General features: G+C 45.2%; 1 protein-coding gene across 1 annotated transcript; it reads right to left on the bottom strand.

Annotated features, from left to right (window-relative positions):
• Positions 1-1397: 1397 nt before the first annotated feature.
• Positions 1398-19374, bottom strand: ENPP7 (ectonucleotide pyrophosphatase/phosphodiesterase 7). Its single transcript, XM_054975231.1, has 6 exons — positions 19117-19374; positions 17327-17472; positions 15066-15692; positions 11056-11281; positions 3555-3704; positions 1398-2064 (listed from the first exon to the last, which is right to left on the bottom strand). Exons 1-5 carry the CDS (start codon positions 19358-19360, stop codon positions 3592-3594), a joined length of 1356 nt encoding a protein of 451 aa, XP_054831206.1. The 5' UTR covers positions 19361-19374; the 3' UTR covers positions 1398-2064; positions 3555-3591.
• Between the last annotated feature and the right edge of the window lie 1560 nt (positions 19375-20934).

Raw genomic sequence — 20934 nt, forward strand, 5'->3', positions numbered from 1 at the left:
GACTGACTGTCCCCAAAAGTGGTTTCCCAAGTTTGTGTATAATAGTTTTAGGTAGAGTCATAGGCTGTAGACGAATAGCAGGATTTGAGTCCAGTCAGTGGCACCTTTGAGACCAACAAGATTTTCAAGGTGTAAGCTTTTGAGAGTCAGAGCTCTCTTCTTCAGACACCAGGGTGTATAATAATACATGTAGGACTATTCTAAAGATATATTATTTGGGAATCAATGGAGTACATGTATGGAAGGGGAAATAGGGGAATTGTGTAAGGTGGAGTTATGACCAACGCAGATGATAAACGCCCGCCTAGCCCTACCAGGGGCTGGCAATTTACACAGGTTTTGTCCTTAGACTTCCTCAAGGGCAAAAAAATCTACCATAATGATGACCGAATTATTCGAAAAGGATTTTTACTCAGATAGGAGGGTGGTATTGTAGGGAGGGGGTCTCAGATGTTTCTCTAATGAGTTAGGGTCTGGGACCATAGACTTCACTGCTATGTTGCCTTATATATTATCTGTTGCTTTAAATATGTGGGGGGAAAGCCCCCTCCCCTGCTGTGACTTTGGTTGCCAGTTTCTGTGTGGAGCACCTTTTGCCCACACCCTAGCAATGTCCCTAATAGCATCCCCATTACTGGATCCCACAGTAGTCAATGGTATTCATCTTTTATGGAATAAGGAGTTGAAACGGTGGGATATGTACTAGTGGGATAAATATTAATGACTCCATTTTTGAGGAATTCCCCCCCAGCTTGTTTCCTAAGCCTCAGCCCCATAAAATTCTCCCATAGAAGGCCAACAATGCAGGGTTCTGTGAATATATAAATCAGAGTAGGTAAGAGTTGAGGATTATTTTAATTTAAGATTGTCATATGCTTCCTTTTGGCATTTCACAGCTACCCCACCTCCCCGGTGGGGTAGCTGTGAAAATTAAAATTAAAATGATCTAAATCAATAAAATCCCTATTTTAAAAATATCCATATCAGCATTTCAATCTATAAATAGGCTAAACAAAAACCAGCAAATGCTGTTATTTTTCCAATTTTGGAGGGCTATTTTCACTATAGGGAAGGTGCCTAGAAAGGAAAGATAGCAGCACAGTAAACAGAGACACTTTGCCCGCGGTCCATTACGTTTGTTGGGTGTTCTTATAGAATGGGTGAGTAAACCACACCAGAAACCCACAGAGAACAGCAGACAGCAGTTTGGAAAATGATTTTTAAATATGATTGATCATAAATGCTTCTAACCTAGAAGACAAGGGCTACAGCTCACTTACCAAAAAATAAGCCCCGTGGAGCCCAAAGGGAATGATTTCAGACTAATGGGTATAGATTTGTGCTGAGGATATAATTTTCATATGTAAAAAAAAAATCTTCAAGAAAGAAGATAAAATCAAGAGGTTCTCCTTTAATTATATAATTACAGAGGAAAACCTGAAATGTCTTCCAGGATTTGGTTTGCTGCAGAAGTGCTAAATCAATCTTGCCTGATGTTACTGTTCCAAGCTGATCAGCCTTTTGAGTTTGAGGCTGTTTATCACATCGCCTCAAAAACATTTCACCCCAGATTGCAAGAGGGGTTGGAAAATTAGGTGGGTGCTCTTAAATGGCTTGCGAATTCCTTAAAAAAACCTTTGTTTTAGCCTTTGTAAAAAGAAGCCCTCAGCCATCCACCAAAGGTTAATCAAGCATCACTCGATGGGTGTAGGGTAAGCTTGAAGCAGATAAAAATCTTGTTTCAGTCAGGTAGGGTTGTGTTGGGAATATTGTAGAAAGAGCAAAGATGGCTTTTTCTCTCAGTTCTGTCACACATAAAATGCCCTGACCAACAGCATGTCGATAGCTGAAATGATTGAGAATCTTTCCACAGTTACCTCCCCCCTCCCCATTCCACACACAGGACAGCTTCGCAGAGCACCTTCTGTTCATGCATACATGCACATCTATCTCGTGTGGAAGAATAATCAATTATGGGCTTTTTGAGGACTTGAGGGGTGCCGTCTTGAAGTGTGTGACATTCAGTGGGGACGTTCCATTGACTGGGTGAAGCACTTCTTTCCACTGTGAAGACATAAAAATACAGCTGAGAAATATTCTCTTCTTCTAGGGGGCATATAGACTGCTTTGGAAAGCCATGTGTACCAAAGATTTCACTAGGCTTGGGGATGTCCTTAGGACCATAATTGGGCTTCCTTTTTTTAGAATGGTCTATATAATAAACAGGTTTTTTTAGCCAATGGATCATTCCCAACTATTTCTTCTCCCCTTACATGCAAGGAAATATAAAAGTCAAGAACATATAGTGTAGAACTACAAGTATACAGCTTTCCCTTCATGTTAAAAACCCTTTAGTAAAGTCAGTCATTCCATCCTCCTCAGCCTACAGATGTAGGGTGGGAACGGCATCCCCTGAAATGCAATAATTTTACATGTATTTGTAGATAGAAGAGAAGAGCACCCCCCCCCAATAAGTGGCTGCCTTCTCTATTGCACAATCATAGTGAATGTGCCTTGCACAAGAGGGCAAAGAGGGGTGGCCTGTAAGGAAGGGTGGTATGGTCAGATTGGCATCGCTGTGCCCTTTGCTAAAAGACTGCTGCCCTCAAAGGGTTTACACCAGTAGCCGCATTCCTGACTCATTCTAGTATCACCAACACAAAGACTATCTCAGGCCTGCTTCATGTGTTTCTGCATAGAAGGGGACAGTCTTGAACTGGAAATGGATCATTATGTATGATGATCAGGCATGTATACGTCTTGCTGAGAAGCAATGATTTGAGTCTAAGGAGAAAAGACAGTATATAAATCTAAATACATTTCTAAAGGAATGTGTATACAGCAAGAAAACCTATGTTTGAATAGTCTATCCTGATGATCTTTCCTAGACTAGGGTTGCTAGCTCCCAGTTGGGAATTTTGGGGAGATTTTGGGGGTGGAGTCTGAAGAGGGTGGGGTTGGGAAAGGGGAGGGACCTCAGCAGGATATAATGGCATAGAGTCCACCCTCCGAAGCAGCCATTTTCTCCATGGGAACTGATCTCTGAGGCCTGGAGATCAATTTTAATTCTGGGAGACCTCCAGCCACCACCTGGAGGTTGGTGACCCTAAGCTAGACACGTGGAAGCAGGGCGAGGAGTTACATACTCTGCTTAGTGCTGTGTGTATGTTTTCCCTCAGCAGTGTAACAGAGAGGGTTGTACTCAAGCAGCTATTTCAAAAACTGAAATCCTGCCAAGTAGCTGCTAGGAAGGTAGAAGTTCCGGGGCTAGATTCAGTTCCCTTCCCTGACAAACAGCTGACAAGATTTTAGTTTTTTAAATATTGAAAATGGCTCCATTTGTCCAGCAGTGGCTACTTCATACTTGCTGTATTGGAACGGAAATTCTATGGTAAAGCGCATGCAGAACTCTATGGCTGTTTGGCTTCCTTGTGGTGTCTGCTAAGTAGAGTCGACTGGATCTGTTTTAAAGATGGCTGCCTTGTATTCTAAACAGAGACCTCTGGCCCTGGTTGTGGATTCGAACAAGTAAGCCAAGTTCCAGTTCTTCATACCTGGCTGATGTTTTTCTCAGGCGTTTGGAGGACACTCTTACCAAGAACCCATAGCAAGCAATCTCGACCATGCATCCCAGACAAGCAACTGAGAGCCCAGCACCAATGCCATTTCCCAAGTAAATCGAGGAGACGAAATCATAGCAGTTCCTGTAACGGAAAAGGCAACGAAGTGAGACAGCAACCTCCTCTCATCCCAAGTCATTCCCGCATTAGGCAACTTGGGATCCAGCATCTAGTTCTTGAATTTTCCCTGTCTCCTTCCAGCTCGGAGGAAAAGTTAATATTGTGGAGGAAAAAACCGAGTAGAAATACTTTAAAGGCAGTAAACTCAAAATCCAAGGGATTTGCACTAATGGAAGTAGGACAAGGCTGTGATACATAGGTGTGGCCACTAGATGTCGATATTTAAACAAGAGTGTTTTGTAGCAGGTGCTTTTGTGTCATTCAGGCTGTATGTGGATCTATGCAACGACCACCACACATGACAATGTATGCATCATGCATAATCCCAAATTATACAGTTTGTCTATCTCAAAGGATTGAAAAAGTCAGGGATTAGAGTGTATTCCATGTACAAAGTGTGCTCTATGTATACATGGCTCGTGCGCATCGAGTCACTTGCACCACTATATGTACATTACTTTAAAATCAAGGGCCTGCTGAATTTCTCCATTTGATTTTGTTCACTGATAATTGTCTCCATGTGGCTCCTGGGAAAAGTGTAGCTTTGACCATAAAGGTGATTGCCAGGACACTGCACCACCTGTTCAAATAAACTTTTCACTGTATGGATGAGTACAATATGGGAAAGAAATTCAGTGGTGTGAGCAGTCCCAAAGTGAATATTTTTATTTCATATCTTGCAATAATGTGCAACTTCTCTGTAAGGCATTATGCACCCTGATGGCCCTGTATAACTAAAGTTCCTACAGCTGTCATTTGAACTGAGCCATTGGCATGCTAACATTCCCTGGAGGTGTATACGCACAGAACTTTAACATGAGATTTGGTCCCACCCTGGGGTCTAATGGATCCAGGTTCTGTGATCAAGTGGTGCATTTCTCAGTGGCTGTGAAACGGCTTATGAGAGGCCACAGGTGGGACTGAGTCACTTGTTAAGCTTTCCATGTGAATGCATCCCTGGGTATTGTAAGTATGCCCCGTGAGATGAAATTTTATCATCAAAGCCACCCCAGTGCAGATCATGTGCATTCATGCTACAGCCTGTGCTGACAGGTGTCAACCTGAGCCCCACCTATCAGAGGTTTAGCTTTCCATGCCACACAGTCTGGGGTTGGTAGGGACTCTGACATCTGGCAGGATTATAGAGTTGGGATCAGGTTTCACAATCTAATTCTTTGGTTCTCTGTATAGTTGTCATCATTATACTATGGTTTTCCTAAAGCGACCCTGATAGGAGTCAGGCCCTTTGGCAAAAGAATGTTAATATCCTGTAGTGCAAGCCCTCTCAACATTTTTGACCCTGTGGGCACCTTTGGAACTCTGACACAGGCCAGTATGCACAACCACAAAAGAGCTGCTGCAGGAGGCAGAGCCAATAGCAAAATGGCTGCTACAAGAGATGGCGCCAACTGCAAAATCTCAGGGAGTGGAGTTACGGATAACCCCACTAGTAATTTTTGAAGCTCTGTCTAATACGATACCTTTAGTTTTGCAATGAAGATGTGTGCATGCAAGAAAATATTTGTAAAAAAAATTGTTCATTTTAAAAGGTAAGATTTTTGTGCTGTGGTGGCAGCTCCTGCCAAAGCAACTTTATAAAAACCTGCAGTCAATCAGACCTCCGGTGGTCAATCAGAAGACCTGCTAGTCAAAAGACTCATCTGGCTCTGTCCAGTTTCCTTGGGTACCAGAAAAGTGCATGGTGAGTGCCATGGGACCCCCGTGGGCAACGTGACGGGGTCCCGGAAGTAAGCCAACTGTAGGAAGATGGAAAAGAGTCCAGTAGCACCTTTAAGACTAACCAACTTTACTGTAGCGTAAGCTTTCGAGAATCACAACTCTCTTCGTCAGATGCAACTGTGGTTCTCGAAAGCTTATGCTACAGTAAAGTTGGTTAGTCTTAAAGGTGCTACTGGACTCTTTTTGATTTTGCTACTACAGCCTAACATGGCTAACACCTCTGTAGGAAGATGGTTTCCAGATAACTCTCTGCTGTTAAATTAGATGCCTATCAAAGTTTAAAGGCGGCATCACCTGTTCAGGTGAGGGGAGGGGAACAGGAGTGTGGGAGCAAGTAGCAAATGAGTGGGGGTGGGGGGGAGAAGTAGACAAGATAGAGCGACTCCATCAGAATTATCTGGGGCTCCTCGGCAATGATCACTGCCCAGCTCAGCCTCTTCTCTTTCCCACCTAGCCTCTATCGCACTTAGTTTCCTTGGATTGACCTTCCAAGCTCTTCTTCAGACTTAACAGCCAACTGAAATGTTGTTGTCTCTCCCCCCCCCAGCCCCCTCCCCAATTTAGCAAAGCCTTGGCTTGCACTCCAGGCCTTGACATCAAGTCATGTTGTAATACTCCCTAGGGGGATGTGTGCTTGCATTTGGTCTCTCTGGCATACAGCCAGGTGCATGGGGCTTCTTGCAGTGAATCTAATCAAGCGAGAGACATAGGAATGGTTTCCTAGGATGCTCCAAGGATCAGATCAGGGCCAAAATATATGCTAAATCCTCTTAGTTGCTCTGTGCAGCTCCAAATGCTGCAAGGGGGTGAGGGGATACAGGCTTCCCTCCCATGCCATTGTATCCAGTGGAAATAGCCACAGGGGTCCTGTTTGCCCCTTCCTCGGGCTCTGTGGGCCAGCCATTTCTGCTGGCTAAAATAAGTAATGTGTATTTTGGCCCTTAGTCCATCAGTTCAAGAAATGTGAAAGCACATACTTAGTATCCCTTTTGCATGGAGTTTAAAACTGTGCTTGGAGCCCAGGTGTTACGGAACACACAAGAGCGCAAAGCAAGAAGGGAAGGGTCCATTCCATGCCCTTCAGTCCTTATTTGTCAGCATCAGCGTGAATGACCACACTGAGCACCAGCCCCGCTCTACCTGGAACCTGCTGATGGGGTCTCCTGAAACATGGGCAATCCTTTCCAAAGCCCGTTATACCTTTCCCCCACAGTTCGCTCCAATAGGCATGGCATTGTCGTTGTACACCGAATAAAAAAAGATTCTCTTCTTGTTACATGGCCAGCACGAGGTATGCCAATAGTAAGTATGTTCCCACCACCACTGTAGTGAACTCATGCAGGTCATGTGATTTGTCTTGACAGGCAGGGAGAGCCTGTATCGACTTCTCTGTCTCCAAGGAGAGAACAGCTTCTGAGCCTGTAGTGAGAAAAGGTACCCAGCAATGTCTGCTGGAAAGTGTCAAGAATTGATGCTCTGTGCTCAGAATTTAGGGTTTTCCCACAAGACGGATCAAACAGGGGAGGGAGACGATAGCTTGTATCAGATGCTAGAAATTGGGGATAGGAGAAAGGTGGACTCTGCTAGGAGCGGCCACACAATGTGAGCTCTGAACTTTTTTGGGGGAAAATCTTAGTCCTAGAAGATGGTGTGCATATAGTTTAAACTGGGGAGAAACAGACATGAGAAGCAGCCTCTTCTCTCATCCACTTTACACCAGGCCCAGTACTTCAAGAAAGTACATATAGGCTGATTCGGCACACGTTGGATAATGCACTTTCAATGCACTTTATCAATCGTTTGAGGTGGATTTTTTGTTCCGCACACGGAAAAATCCGTTCCAAATGATCTATAAAGAGGATTGGAAGTGCATTATCCAACATGTGCAGAATCATTCATAATCTTAATTTTTTTAATTTGGCTTCAAAGTTCTTCTTATTTTGTGGAACAGTAGTTGGTAGAAGACTCATTGCCTGTCAATGCCTTAGTTCTCTGGAGCCAGAGACTCTCTTAATATTTCTAGTGGGTCTGGGACTCACCGTGCAACAGGCAAGAGGAACAGATGGAACGCTGTCTGGGAGGGCTTCTCATGCTCGAGGAAAGAGGAGCCAGGCACGCAGACCCATGGGGGCAGCATTGGATGGCAATGGGGCAGAAAGAAGCCAGGGGGCAAGGAACTCTTCACCGTCTCCTTAAAGAGGCATGGGAACGTTCTCAAAAGGATGTAATTGTAGGGCTTGGTAAAGCAATTGTTTTAATTGTTAATGCAAATGGTGAGCACAATCCCTCTCCCACAGGAACAAGTGACTTCCTTTCCACTGATTTGATCTGAACTGCATCATTTGAAGGTTTTGAACTGCTGGCTGCCAGATCTCCCAGCATAGTGTTGTATTCACTAAGATGGGTCAAGAGTCTGATGTTTCCAAACAAGGTATAGGAAAAAAAATCATATGTATTTTAACAAAAAGATTAGAAACAATAGGTGCTGACTTTTTCCCCACCCGTACGCTTCAATGCATCCCAATCATGGATCCTCATGTGGTGGTGGAAAGTACCATCAAGTCATAGCTGACTTATGGCAACCCTCTGCTGAGGTTTTCAAGGCAAGAGATTAACCAAGGTGATTTGCCATTGCCCGCCTCTGCATAGCACCTTAGTCTTCTTTGGATGTCTCCCATCCAATTACTAACCAACACCGACCTTGCTTAGCTTCTGAGATCTGATGAGGTCAGGCTTGCCTGGACTATAGTGGCATGCAAACAGTTGTACCCAAAGGTTATCTAGTTCTTCATGGGCATAAGAATCCACAGAGTGGAGCAGGAGGCAATCAATAGCTCCATCATAATGAGAGAATGCTACATAAACAGAATAATTCAGTTGGCCTCTCCAGGGGTCATTTCGTGGAAAAAGAGCTGGAGGAACTAATTAGCATAACTCATTAGCATATGCCACACCTCTTGCCACCACCGGAAGTGTGTCATTAGCATAATCCAGGCCGAAACGGGCCCAAAATGGCCGAGAGTCAGGTGGGTGGGGCCACCTGACATGTGACCTCTTTGGGGAACTGCTGGAACTGTGTTCCTGTGTGTTCCCCCTCGAAATGAGCCCTGGGCCTCTCCTATACTATCCCTTGAATGTGGCCAGGCCTTTCCCCCCCTTTTCTGTAGCTCTGTGGCTTCAGCAAAGGCATTGTCATTTGGACAAGCGAACTGGTGGGATTGTTGCACGGAGGTTTGTAGCATGACTTTTCTATTGTAAGCCTGTCAAAGGAACAAGTGTGGGGCCGATGCCACTGAGAAGGGATCCGTCAGGATAATTATTATTACTGCTTCTTATGTACAGGAGCCAATCCAAGAACAGAAGACCAGAAAGAAGCAAAGCTCTTTAGACTCTGGTTGTCTGTTGATGCGTGTCACTGAAAATTGACAGCACAGAGGAATCTATTTGTGTTGGTCAGTTTGGATTGAATCTATTCAGTTGTCCAGTTAATAGGGCCACTTTACTCAGAGGGCAGAAAGGGCAGATGCCCAGGGCCTGCTGCCAAGCCCATAGTAATGCCCCCTCTTACAGCAGCTCCCCCAGTTGCCCGCTCCTTCCCTTCCCCTACATAGCTCAAAGGACAGCAGCAGGGCTTTTTTTCAGGGGGAACGCGGGGGAACGGAGTTCCGGAACCTCTTGAAAATGGTCACATGGCTGGTGGCCCCGCCCCCTGATCTCCAGACAGAGGGGAGTTGAGATTGCCCTCCGCACTGCCGAGCGGCACGGAGGGCAATCTAAACTCCTCTCCGTCTGGAGATCAGGGGGCGGGGCCACCAGCCATGTGACCATTTTCTCTGAGGGCAACCCACTGAGTTCCACCACCTCTTTTCCCAGAAAAAAAGCCCTGGACAGCAGCATGTGTGCTTCTTGGAGGTGGCCAGCGAGTTCGCGGCTGCAGTGTGCACACCGGCCATTGACATGCGGGGGGGGGGGAAATGGCCTTAAAAAGGCATGTGGCCTCCTCATAGGTGCTTTTGCCAGGCAGTTACACCGATGGTGGCCAGTAAGGATGCCCCAGATTTCATGGCAAACATTGTGTTTGGCTACAGAGATCAGATGTGGGCTGGGTCTGTTCCATTCAGCATCGAACAGCTCAAATGCCTGCCAAACAGGTTCCCATTAGGTTTTAGCAAAACTGCACATGTGTGACAGTGCTGCCAATCCAAACACACTGGCAGCCGTTAATGCCACTAAGGACTACTTAGATGAACACTGAATTGTAGGTTGTTGTTTTTTTTTAAAAAAAGAACCACTGCATTAGTTTATGACGGATTTAACTGCCTGCCAAGTGCAGCAATGGCACATCAGGGGGAGGGGGGAGAGGAGAAATCTATTGGGCTGTGTGATACCACACATGCGTGAAATATCAGATGCGCTGTGTTCTGCTTTTAGGAAGTAATATGTTGATGCAAACAGCCATGAATGGATCATTGAACAGGTAGATGGGGAAAAAAAAACCTGGTTGATTGATTATGACTGGTGAATAGCACATGAGCCAAATGGGTGGATGTTTGAGCAACCCTGGCGACCAGCATGTACATGTAGCCAAGGAAATGAGTGTGGTGGAGGGAACTAGAGATATACAATTTCTAGAAATTTTGAAACCAGAGGACCCCCCCCCCCCCCAAAAAAAACCATTTTGGGGAAACTTTACTATATGCAATATTTACTGTCCTATCAAACTTAAACTAATTTTACTGTTTTAGCAACATAAAATGCATTAGGGTTGCCAGCTCCAAGTTGGGAAATTCCTGGAGATCTGGGGGTGAAACCTGGAGAAAGTGGTGTTTGAGGAGGGAAAGGACCTTGGCATGGCATAATTCCCTAGAGTCCACCCCCCAAAGTAGCCCTTTCCTCCAGGTGAACTGATCTCTGTGGCCTGGAGACCAGTTGTAATTTCGGGAGATCTCCAGCCACTACCTGGAGGATGGCAACCCTACACCCCATGAAAGGAACTCTTCTCCCTTCTGAAAGGGCAGAAAAGATGGGTTTCGCACTTTCCCAGTTATCTCATATACGTGTTTTCAGTCATTTGAAACCTTATGGCGTACTGGTTAGAATGTCGGACGTAGAGAAGGGAAGCCCAGATTCATTTTGCTGTTCAGCTATTGGGCTGACTTCTCCCTGCCGCTTTTAATTTTGCAAATCTTGATTATATTCTCCTGGCTATTGGCACATGCTGTGATTGTTTAAAATGTGCATCTCAGTACCAGCTGTTACATTTCAGAACTGGATGAAGAATTAAGGGAAACAATAGCTAAACATTTGGCACATTAATTGGAGCAATGAGTTTAAATCATTTTGGTTTCCTGGCTCTGTTAAATTTGCCATAATGTTGAAGGGAATCTATAGCTGAAAAGCAGGGAGGATTTTCTCAGCATTGGCCGTGTTTCCAGTAGCTTGCCTTTAAAGGGTACACAACAGTTCCCACTAGTTCGTCCGCCACCTACAGCCCACCAGTATCTTATTGAAGCCTCGTTAGTTATTTAATTGGCATGTCAAGCACTGTGAAGGATATTAAACAAGAACACCGTACCTGCAGACCTGAGCAGCATGTGCTGTGTGGCATTCAAGGACCCGTCATTGGGCTCAGGTGTGATCTCCAGGAGTTTGCAAAGGAGGGCATAAACATTCACGCTTTCAAAAGGCTCCACCTCCAGACCGCGCTTGAAGGCTGGGCCTTCCGCTCGAAATATGGTTTTCATGTTCATGTCTTCATTGTCAAAGCCATGTTCCCCTTTGTTAAACTGCACTTTGAGTCTCTGAAAAGGGAAGAGAAGGTGTGACTCACTGCACTTTCGGGCCTGGTTTCTTCCCTCTAGTAGGCAACGAAGAGTTTTTTCCATCTATTACCTGCAAATCTCATAGATCCAGAGAAGTTAGCCGTGTTAGTCTATAGTAGCAAAATAGAAAAGAGTCTGCATCTGACGAAGAGAACTGTGATTCTCGAAAGCTTATGCTACAGTAAAGTTGGTCAGTCTTATAGGTGCTGCTGGACTCTTTTCTATTTTCCTCAAATCTCAGTAATCTGGGGAGACTTGGGACAAAATCCCCACTCTCCTTTGAAGCTGAATGGGTGACCTTTGAGCAGTCATCCTCTCTAAGCCAAACCTACCTCACAGTGGTTGTGTGAGGATAAAATGTGGAGAAGGAACCATGTATGCTTCCTTCAGTTCCTTCGAGGAAAGGGTGAGATAACAATCTAATCAGCTTCCCCATTGTGAAATTCATAAATTCTGGCTTACATTTTGCCTTGTTGCTTTAACAATTAAAACATTACCATAAATTGGCTGTGTAGGGTTGCCAGCCTCCAGGTAGTGGCTGGAGATCTCCCGGAATTACAACTGGTCTCCAGGCCACAGAGATCCGTTCACCTGGAGAAAAGGGCTACTTTGGGGGGGGGAAACTTTATGGAATTATGCCATGCCAAGATCCTTTCCCTCCCCAAACACCACTTTCTCCAGGTTTCACCACCTAGATCTCCAGGAATTTCCCAACTTGGAGCTGGCAATTCTAGCTGTGACACACAAACAGAGACAGAGAATGAGAGTTTGCAGCTAACCTTATATGACATAGGAGCAAACCTCTTTGGGCCTGCAGCCTACATGCATTGTAGAGCTTTATGTTTGCATGGATACTAGCAAAGATCGCTTACTGAAAGGCTATGGTAGCAATCTTTTGATATAGAAGAAAGTCCTATTGAACAAAACGGGGCTCATTTCTGAGTAAACCTGGACAAAATTGGGCTGCAAGTGACCATTACGTTCCATAAGCAAGGCCTGGCACTCGATTACTTGACAACACGGTGTTTTTCATGCCCCCACCCACCCAGAAAGGGAAAATAAAGGCCTCTGCTGCTTTTTTGCTACAGTCCTAAATATTTATAAGCTGAGAACTGCATGGCCCATGCAGGCTGCAGGGCATAAAATAGGAGCACAAGCTCAGCCATGGGGACTCTCCGGATCTTCCTGATAAAGCAAAGGAAAGCATCTGCGATTACTTGGTAGGCCCCTGATGATAAATGCTTGCTTAGTACTGTGTCATTTATTATGGTGAAGCTCGGGAGTATTTTCTGTTGTTATGTAGAAAAGCAGCCATTAACTCTATCTGTTTGGGTAATAATGATTCAGGTTTAAGAGGTAAGTAAGTACCTCTATAAACAACCTATGAATACTAAATTTAATAAAACACATTAAGAGACATAACTAGAGCTTTTTTTTAAAAAAATGGTTTAAAATTTAAAAATCCCTCTTTAAAAGATAAAATGATCTGCCATGTGATATAGATGTGCAATAAGTAGCGCGTTGCCTGTTTAAATCTCCCCATTCCTAGTTCATACAAACTTAATGGAGATAAATATTAATTTCCTATCACCAGTAAGTGACTGTTCAGGATCAGGACGGGCACCTTTTCCAGCATCCAAGACTCTGGCTATGAGGAAATGGAATTTGATGTAAATGCATTCCTGCTGCCAATCTGGATTGCCAATGTGGATAAGGCTAATAGAAGAGAGCATCTTGCCTGGTCCAGGATTTCAAAACTAGCACAATTTGTATATCTTTCAGTCGACAGAATAGACTTGGGATTCTATAACAAGAAGTAGGAATATGCATTTATAGTAAGTAGAGGTAGGCACAGACCGGAAAACGGACCTAAATTTTACACGGTCTGGCTCGGTTTGGCGTTCGCAAACAGGCGGGTCATGGGATGCGTGTTTTTCACAGACCCATTACTTTTGGGCTGGTCCATTGGATCGTGAATCCAGACATGCCAGCGCCAAGCAATCAATTCCCTAGGCAACGGAGGGGATGTCTGCAGACCTTCTCTGGCTGTCAAACTCAGCACTCCATTGGATGTATTAGGGGGGAAAAACCCGCCGGGTTTCCTGGGAGCTAAAAAACGGGGGTTCCACACCTCTGCTGAGATCTTGCAGCTCAGCCTACTAGGAAGGGGGCATCTATGCAAAGCGGGGTGGGCAATCCTCATTTTGGGAGCTGCGGCAGCATTTCTTGCTGTCAGCCAGAATAAACTCTTTCCTGCCTGTTTGGCCCCTGCCACCTCCAATCTCCATTACTCCCTATGAGGAAAAATAGGTGGCTGGGGGTGGCATTTCCATGCAAAATGCACAAAATTGGCAGTAGACCTATTCCTCCCTGTCCTCTTAAGACTCCCTAAGTTTCAGGGACATTGGACTTTGGGGGGGCATTTTAGAGCCCCCCCAAATAAGGCGCCCCCCAGCCACCCCATTTGTTCCTATTGCGAGGAAGATCCTGCCTTTCCCAGGGTCAAATCTCCCTGAAACTTGTGGGTCTTTAGGGGACAGTTAGGAGTAGCTCCTCTGCGAATTTAGTCAATTTTGGGCTTCAGGGAGGACATTTTACAGTACCTCAAGGAAGGCGCCCCCCAACCACCCCATTTGTTCCTATTGTGAGGAAGAATCTGACAGCAAATGGAAGTTTCCTGGGGGTGGCCAATTTGGGGGTCTGTAACTCAGACCCCCGAAATGCAATCTTGGCCAAACTTGGAGGGCTGCTGGAGGAGAGCCTGCTGAAGACTTGCTGCAAGTTTGGCATCTTTGTGTATGAAGAGGGCAGTCCCAGGGCCCAGGGAAGCAACGGACCATGGACTGATGAACTGGTCCGTAAACCAGGGTGGGTCTGTGAAAAGTTCATGGTTTGTGAAATGTAACAGGCCATGGACCAATGGTCCATGGTTTTTTCCTGGTCCATGCCCACCTCTAATAGTAAGTGAGTGGCAGTCAAAGGCAGCTTTGGGAAATCTGGGCTTGGTCCTGGATATGGAAATGTGGTTCATCTCCTTGGTGTTGTTGATATAGAAAGACAGTAAGAGATTCACAGTGCAATCCTAAACAGAGTGACTCTAGTCTAAGTTCATTGATTTCAGTGGGCTTGGACTGGAGTCACTCTGCCTAGGATTGCACTGTCAGTGTTTAAAGGAAGCTCATGCCTTAATAGTAAGTCGCCCCCTCCTATGATAACAAAAGTAGTACAGCCAGGCCACCCATAGTCAAAGTAGGGGTTTCCATGCATTTGGGGGACTCCTGAGGCATGTGGGAAAATATGGATCTATAAATGAACCACAATTTTAAAAATGGCCTGATAAGTACTGAGATGGAGGTATGGGATTTTGAGGGCAGTTGAATGTCAAAGGATCCAGGTGCAGGGAAAGGTAAAAATATCCTGCTCAAGCCCCTGAGAGATGATGGGATTTTAGAGCATGGAGACTGGATTTCCAAATTGCTCCCTCTCCCACCTTCAATTTGCTCAGTTCTGATAATTTCACTGCCACGTATAATAGAAGCCTATTTAAGGAAAGGTCAGGAGAAGTTGTTAGAAACATGCAATTGCTATGCAAGAAAGCACATGGAGAGATGGTGTGTATGCATAAGCACACTAGTGCTCTCTCTTTTCCTTCTCTTCAATAGGTTCCTTTGTTCTTCCCATACCTGTTCCCAACACAAGACAGAAGCCATAACAAGAGGAGAGAAAACAGAGGTACTGATTTAGAGAGCAGAACATGTCATACCCCATGGATGACATAGCCAGGGTCACTGTATAACACAAGAGGTGTGATCCGGGTGTTGTTGGCATAATGGAATCTCTTGGGGAATTCCTCTTTTTTATAGACATGGAGTCTGGGATGAGCATCTTTCAGGGCCTCATAAACTTGTTCTAGTTTTCCAGGTTTCGGCACTAGTAGCCCATGTGGTCCATAATCTACCAGCTCAAACTGGATGTCCTGAAAAGAGAAGTTTGCTACTTTTTGTAGATGAATTTCATCTTGTTTTTGTACTGTTTCCATGCCATGGTCAGATGTGATGATCAAATTCAGTGCTGAGTTCAAGCCATGGTCTTTGATGCTCTGCCTCAAGTAACCAACTGTCCGATCCACTTGACTAACTATTTCCTTCCTCTGCTGAGACTCTGGGCCGTGTTTGTGTCCTGTGGAGTCAGGCTCTCCAAAATAAAGGGCAACGAAGTCAAGATTGTCCTTGGTGAACCACTTCATGACAAGATCTATGTTTTCCCTCCACTCAGTCTCATTGTTGTACTTGTGAAGGAGACCACCTTTTTCCACTCTCTTGATGTTCACCTCTTCCCCACGGTAGGTGGCATTCCCGCCCGGAAAGAAAAAGGAGGCTGTCTTCAGACCCTAGGATGAGAAAACCATACAGCAGGGGGACTCAGCGATAAAAATATAACTCAATGTCCATAAGTATTTTGTTTAAACACAACTTTGGGCAAAAGGTGTAGGAAGCAATGGGGATCGTAGATTTCTTGTCCTCATAACTACAGAGAAAATATTGGTGAAAATATTGTGTGTAAAGCTTCAAAAGCAACCCCAGAGGTGAACTGGGCAAGGCTATAGTGCATCTCACAGCTTCCTTTCTCCCATCCAGAGCTGTGTGTACTTTGTGGCCTACAATCAGGGCTTTTTTTCAGCAGGAACGCAGCGGAATGGAGTTCCGGCACCTCTTGAAAATGGTTACATGGCCGGCGGCCCCGCCCCCTGATCTCCAGACAGAGGGGAGTTTAGATTGCCTTCTACGCCACAGCGCGGAGGGCAATCTAAACTCCCCTCTGTCTGGAGATCAGGGGGTGGGGCCACCGGCCATGTGACCATTTTCTCCAAGGGTGATATAAACTTTTAAAAACTCCCCCCTTGTTCCAGCTGACCCAAAGTGACATCATTGTGCAATCCTGGGAACATGCATGATCTTTGCGTGCATGCCTGTGGTACCAGGGGCACCACCTCCCGCCAGGAGTTGCCCCCTGTGCTGGGAACCCACTGAGTTCCACCACCTCTTTTCCCAGAAAAAAAGCCCTGCCTACAGTAAACAACATGGTTCATTAAGGAAATCAAATTCTGTGACTTTTAAAAAAAGAAAGCTGAGATTATCCATCAGTGCATGCCTGCAGCTCAAGTTCCTTGGAGAAGGATGGAATAAAATAAAATATACAGAAGAGCCTCTGGGGGAGGGATTGAGCAAGAGGAAGGAAAGGAAGAGATGAGCAGCACCTCCTGTCACTTTGCTGCTCCCACTTGCAGCTAGGCTTGTCAACCTCCAGGTGAGGCCTGGAGATCTCCTGGAATTATAACTGATCTCCCGGCTACACAGATCAGTTCCCCTGGAGAAAATGGCTGCTTTCGAGGGTGAACTCTATGTTATTATACTCTGCTGAGGTGCTCACTCCGCAAAACCTGGCCTCACACTCCACCTCAAAATCTCCAGGAGCTTTCTAACTGGGAATTGGCAACCCGGCTTGCAGCCTTCGAGGCTGCTCTCCAGTAATAACACAAACCAGAAAAGGGGGAGAGGGAAAATCTGTTCCAAGTGTAATTTGAAGCTTTGCCCTTATGGGAGAAAAAGGAAGTGTTATGCGAGGGTTATGGGAGGGGTGGAATTTCTTCTTCCAAAATTTTCTTTTCTAGATAGCAATTGGTTCCTCTTATTCTCTTTTCCTCTTTCTAAAGAAGAATTCTCTTTCGTTTCTTATTAATTTATCTTTGACGTTTTTCTCAATCATGTGATATGAAAGATTTCCTTACCTGTGGATTTCTGCCTGTTGTGCCATTGTAATACATGGCAAAGGCTAAAAGCAGTCTGATGCAGCAAGACTATGTTCAGACAAGCCTTGGCTTGTGTTTGTTTAATGGCTCACCTTGTTCTTAATTTTTAAGAACATTTCATCCAGGAGCATGTGACTGTCTTTTTGAATGTAAATCGCAAGAAGAAGGCCACGTCTTAGGATTGCTAAGTTCTGGGAAGCCGCCATCTTACTCACCTGCTTTTGCGCTGTGATCCAAATAGGAAGGCTGCCATTGTCCCACCAAGCTGACACTCTCTGAGTGTTGTAATAGGGAAGCTTCTGTCCAGTGCTGGTATTGAACCACATGTTATGAATTACCCCATGGTTCTCAATGTACTTTCCTGGAAGAGATAAGCTTGGAATTAATTACAGGTTGTTTGATAGTGAGAATGGCGGATGCTCATTCATTTACCTTACCTGTGGGATTTGGAAAGATCATCCCCAGATATCACTCATTTCTCACTCTTGAACCTGCTCCGTGCACCCAAAAATGTCCCCGACATAGAGTGGATTTTTCAAGATCGCTATCACTGACGAAAAGACTAAAAGTGGCGTGGGATAACGTAAGATTGCTTATAAACAGATAAAGAGCTTCTGGACGCTTAAGAAATACCCTGTGCTTATTTAACTATTCTATGCAAACAGTTCATAAACACTAGAATATACATAGATTCTTGGACTCGGTGATGGATTGACAGAAATTTCTTCTGGGTATGAGGAAATAGTCCTCCTGATCTGGTTAGCCCAGGCAAACCTGATCTCATCGGATCTCAGAAGCTAAGCAGGGTGGGCCCTGGTTAATAATTGGATGGGAGACTGCCAAGGAAGAGCAGGGCAGCAGGGAGGCAGGCAATGGGAAACCACCTCTGGTATTCTCTTGCCTTGAAAACCCCAGCAGGAGTCACCCTAAGTCACCTATGACTTGATGGCATTCTCCACTGCCACATAAGGATATACAGCAGTCCCATGTAGCAAGGACAACTGATTAGCAGCACCCTGCTCTTTAGTCTTCCCAAAACAGCATGAAATAGCAACACAAAAACTGGAGCCAAATGTTTGCCCCTTCTTGATTACAGATTTGTTTTATTTATTTATATCCCACCTTTCTTCCCAATGGCGACCCAAGGTGGCTTACATAATTCTCCCATTCCCTCCACAACCACCCTGCGAGGTAGGTTAGGCTGAAGGTGTGTGACTGGCCCAAGATCTCCCAGCAAGCTTCCGTGGAAGAGTGGGAATTTGAATCTGATTCTTTTAGTCTGATGCTCTAACTGTGGCAACATGCAGGACACTGCAGGCCAAATAGATTTGCTGTCATGGATCAGATCTCGCTTACCCTGTGGCCATCCCTGTTTTAGAATAAGGGTCTCCAACAGGTAGCTCATGAGCTATTGGTAGTTTGCCAGCTGATGTAGCTTAGCTTGTGCGTTCCCTAGAAGATCCAGGAAAAGTATGTGAAAAGAGAGGTGCTTGCGTCCTAAAACAACTATGAAGGATTTTTCTCTGTGCTAATTAGCAGATTGCTTCATTCCTGGTGTTCTTCTCCGTCCATGTTCTGTTTGTAGGACAGAACGTGTTAATGTTGGGATATGTGTGTGTGGAGCAGCTCAGGGCATTTTTTCATTACTCAGAGGTAATCCCCTCCAGAAAGGGAACAGATTGGCTCTAGATCAATATGTTTTCCCAACTTGCTAACTAGGTACGTTCTAGCAAATGGCCAGCCTCCTCTGAATGTCTCCGCAATCCAGCTTAAATTGGCAGTGGGGAAACTGTTTTGCTAAAGGACGGACGGGGCATTGCAGGACCTCTGGCCAGCACTCGGATCAGGATGAGGAGGGAGTTTGGGTCTCCCCGCACTGCACGTCTTGCCGAACTGTAACGGTGAATGATAAGCCAGGGTCTCTTTTCTGAAGCTCATGGCCAACCCCAGATCCTAGTGGATGGCTTCTTCCATCACCTCTCTTTCTAGGAGACCACGGACTCACCTGTAAGAAGGGTGAAGTGGCACGGGCTTGTCTGGGTCACAAAGGCAGGAGTCATGTAGCGTGCCTTCACCCCGTCCCTCGCCATGGCATCCAAGTTGGGGGTGTCCACATCCTGGTCATAGTTCCAGCGGAAGCCATCGAAGGAAACCAGTAGGAGCTTCTTGCGGGTGCTTGTTCCTTGCAACGGGGCAGAAGCTCCCAGGGCCAAGAGGGAAGCCACCACCAGCCCCAGGAACGCAAGCATTTCTAATGCCGGCAAGGGCAAGAAGGGAATAAACAACCCAGAGGCAAAGATAAAATACTCATGACAGAGTCTCAAGTTCACTTGGCTTGGTAAGGACTTCTTCCTGGGAATCAGGTTACGGGCAGGAACGTTTTTTCTCCTTTATCTCTTCCCCCTTAAAAAAAAAAGTCCAGCACGGTTTATTTTCATGCCCTTGTGCACAACTGTCTTGTAGTCTGCCCTGAAAGCATGAAACACCGGTGGGCTGGAAGGGAAATGGGGACAGCAGGAGGATCGGCTGTGGGTGGAAGTAGACTGGCTATCCTAAGGAGCAGGAAAGTTCAGAACAGAGCTGCATGCCCTTTCCCATGTCCCGAATTAGAAATGGAAGAGCTGGTTTCATGAGGCACATGACAGTAAATAAGAAGCAAGAGAACATTTGGGGGTAGAGGAAGGAGGCTACAAAAATTCTGGATCATATCGCTCCAGATTGCAGCTAGGGGTGTGTGTGTGTTACGTGCCATCAAGTTGCTTCAGATTAATGGAGACCCTATGAATTAATGACTCCCCAAACATCATATTGTTAACAGCCTTGCTCAGTTCTTGCATACTGGAGGCTGTGGGTTCCTTTAATAAGTCAAGCCATCTCATTCGGGCCTTCCTTTTTTCCTACTGCCTTCCACTTTTCCTAGCACTATTTTCTTTTCCAGTGAGTCTCGTCTTCTCCTGATGTGACCAAAGTACGATAGCCTCAGTTTTGTCATTTTAGCTTCTAGGGAGAATTCAGGCTTGATTTGATCTAGAACCCACTTATTTATCTTGTTGGTATCCAATCCATAGTTCCTCCAGCACCACATTCCAAATGAATCAACTTTTTTCCTGTCAACGTTCTTCATTGTTCCCCTTTCACATCAATGCTTAGTAATGGGGAATACCATATGTACTGTCTTGATCTTGGTCACCAGTGACATATCCTTAAGGATCTTTTCTAGCTCCTTCAGGGCTGCTCTTCCAAGTCTCAATCTCCTTCTGATTTCTTGGTCGCTGTCTCCCTTCTGGTTGCTGATTGAGCCAAGGAATCGAAAATCTTGAACAATTCCAGTTTCTGCAGTGCCAACCTTAAAATTGTTAATTCCTTGGTAGTCATTACTTTTCTCGATGATCAGCTGTAATCCTGCTTTGAAACTTTTTCTCTTGACCTTCATCAGTAATCGTTACAAATCTTCACTATTTTCTGCCAGTAACGTGGCATCATCTGCATATCTCAAATTATTAATGTACCCTTCATCAGTTTTCACTCCATCTAAACCGAATCCAGCTTTTCTTATGATATGTTCTGTATATAGGTTGAAGATAGGGAGATAATATACATCCTTGTCTGACATCTTTGCCAACCAACTGGAAACCATTCTGTTTCCCCGTATGTTGACCTAACAGTAGTCTCTTGTCTAGAGTACAGGTTGGATATCAACACAGTCAGATGTTGTGGCACACCCATTTCTTTTTAACACCATCCATAGCTTTTCATGATCCACACAGTCAAAAGCTTTGCTATAATCTATAAAAATACAGGTTGATTTTCTTCTGAAATTCCC

This window comes from Eublepharis macularius, chromosome 4, assembly GCF_028583425.1.
Source record: "Eublepharis macularius isolate TG4126 chromosome 4, MPM_Emac_v1.0, whole genome shotgun sequence".
Taxonomy (NCBI): Eukaryota; Metazoa; Chordata; class Lepidosauria; order Squamata; family Eublepharidae; genus Eublepharis; species Eublepharis macularius.

Coding starts and splice junctions, on each gene's coding strand:
- ENPP7 (XM_054975231.1), bottom strand. CDS start 19,360: ATGCTTGCGTTCCTGGGGCTGGTGGTGGCTTCCCTCTTGGCCCTGGGA. Junction 17,473..19,116: donor CCACTTCACCCTTCTTACAG/GTGAGTCCGTGG, acceptor TATCTCTTCCAG/GAAAGTACATTGAGAACCAT. Junction 3,705..11,055: donor CATGCTGCTCAGGTCTGCAG/GTACGGTGTTCT, acceptor TTTCCGTTACAG/GAACTGCTATGATTTCGTCT.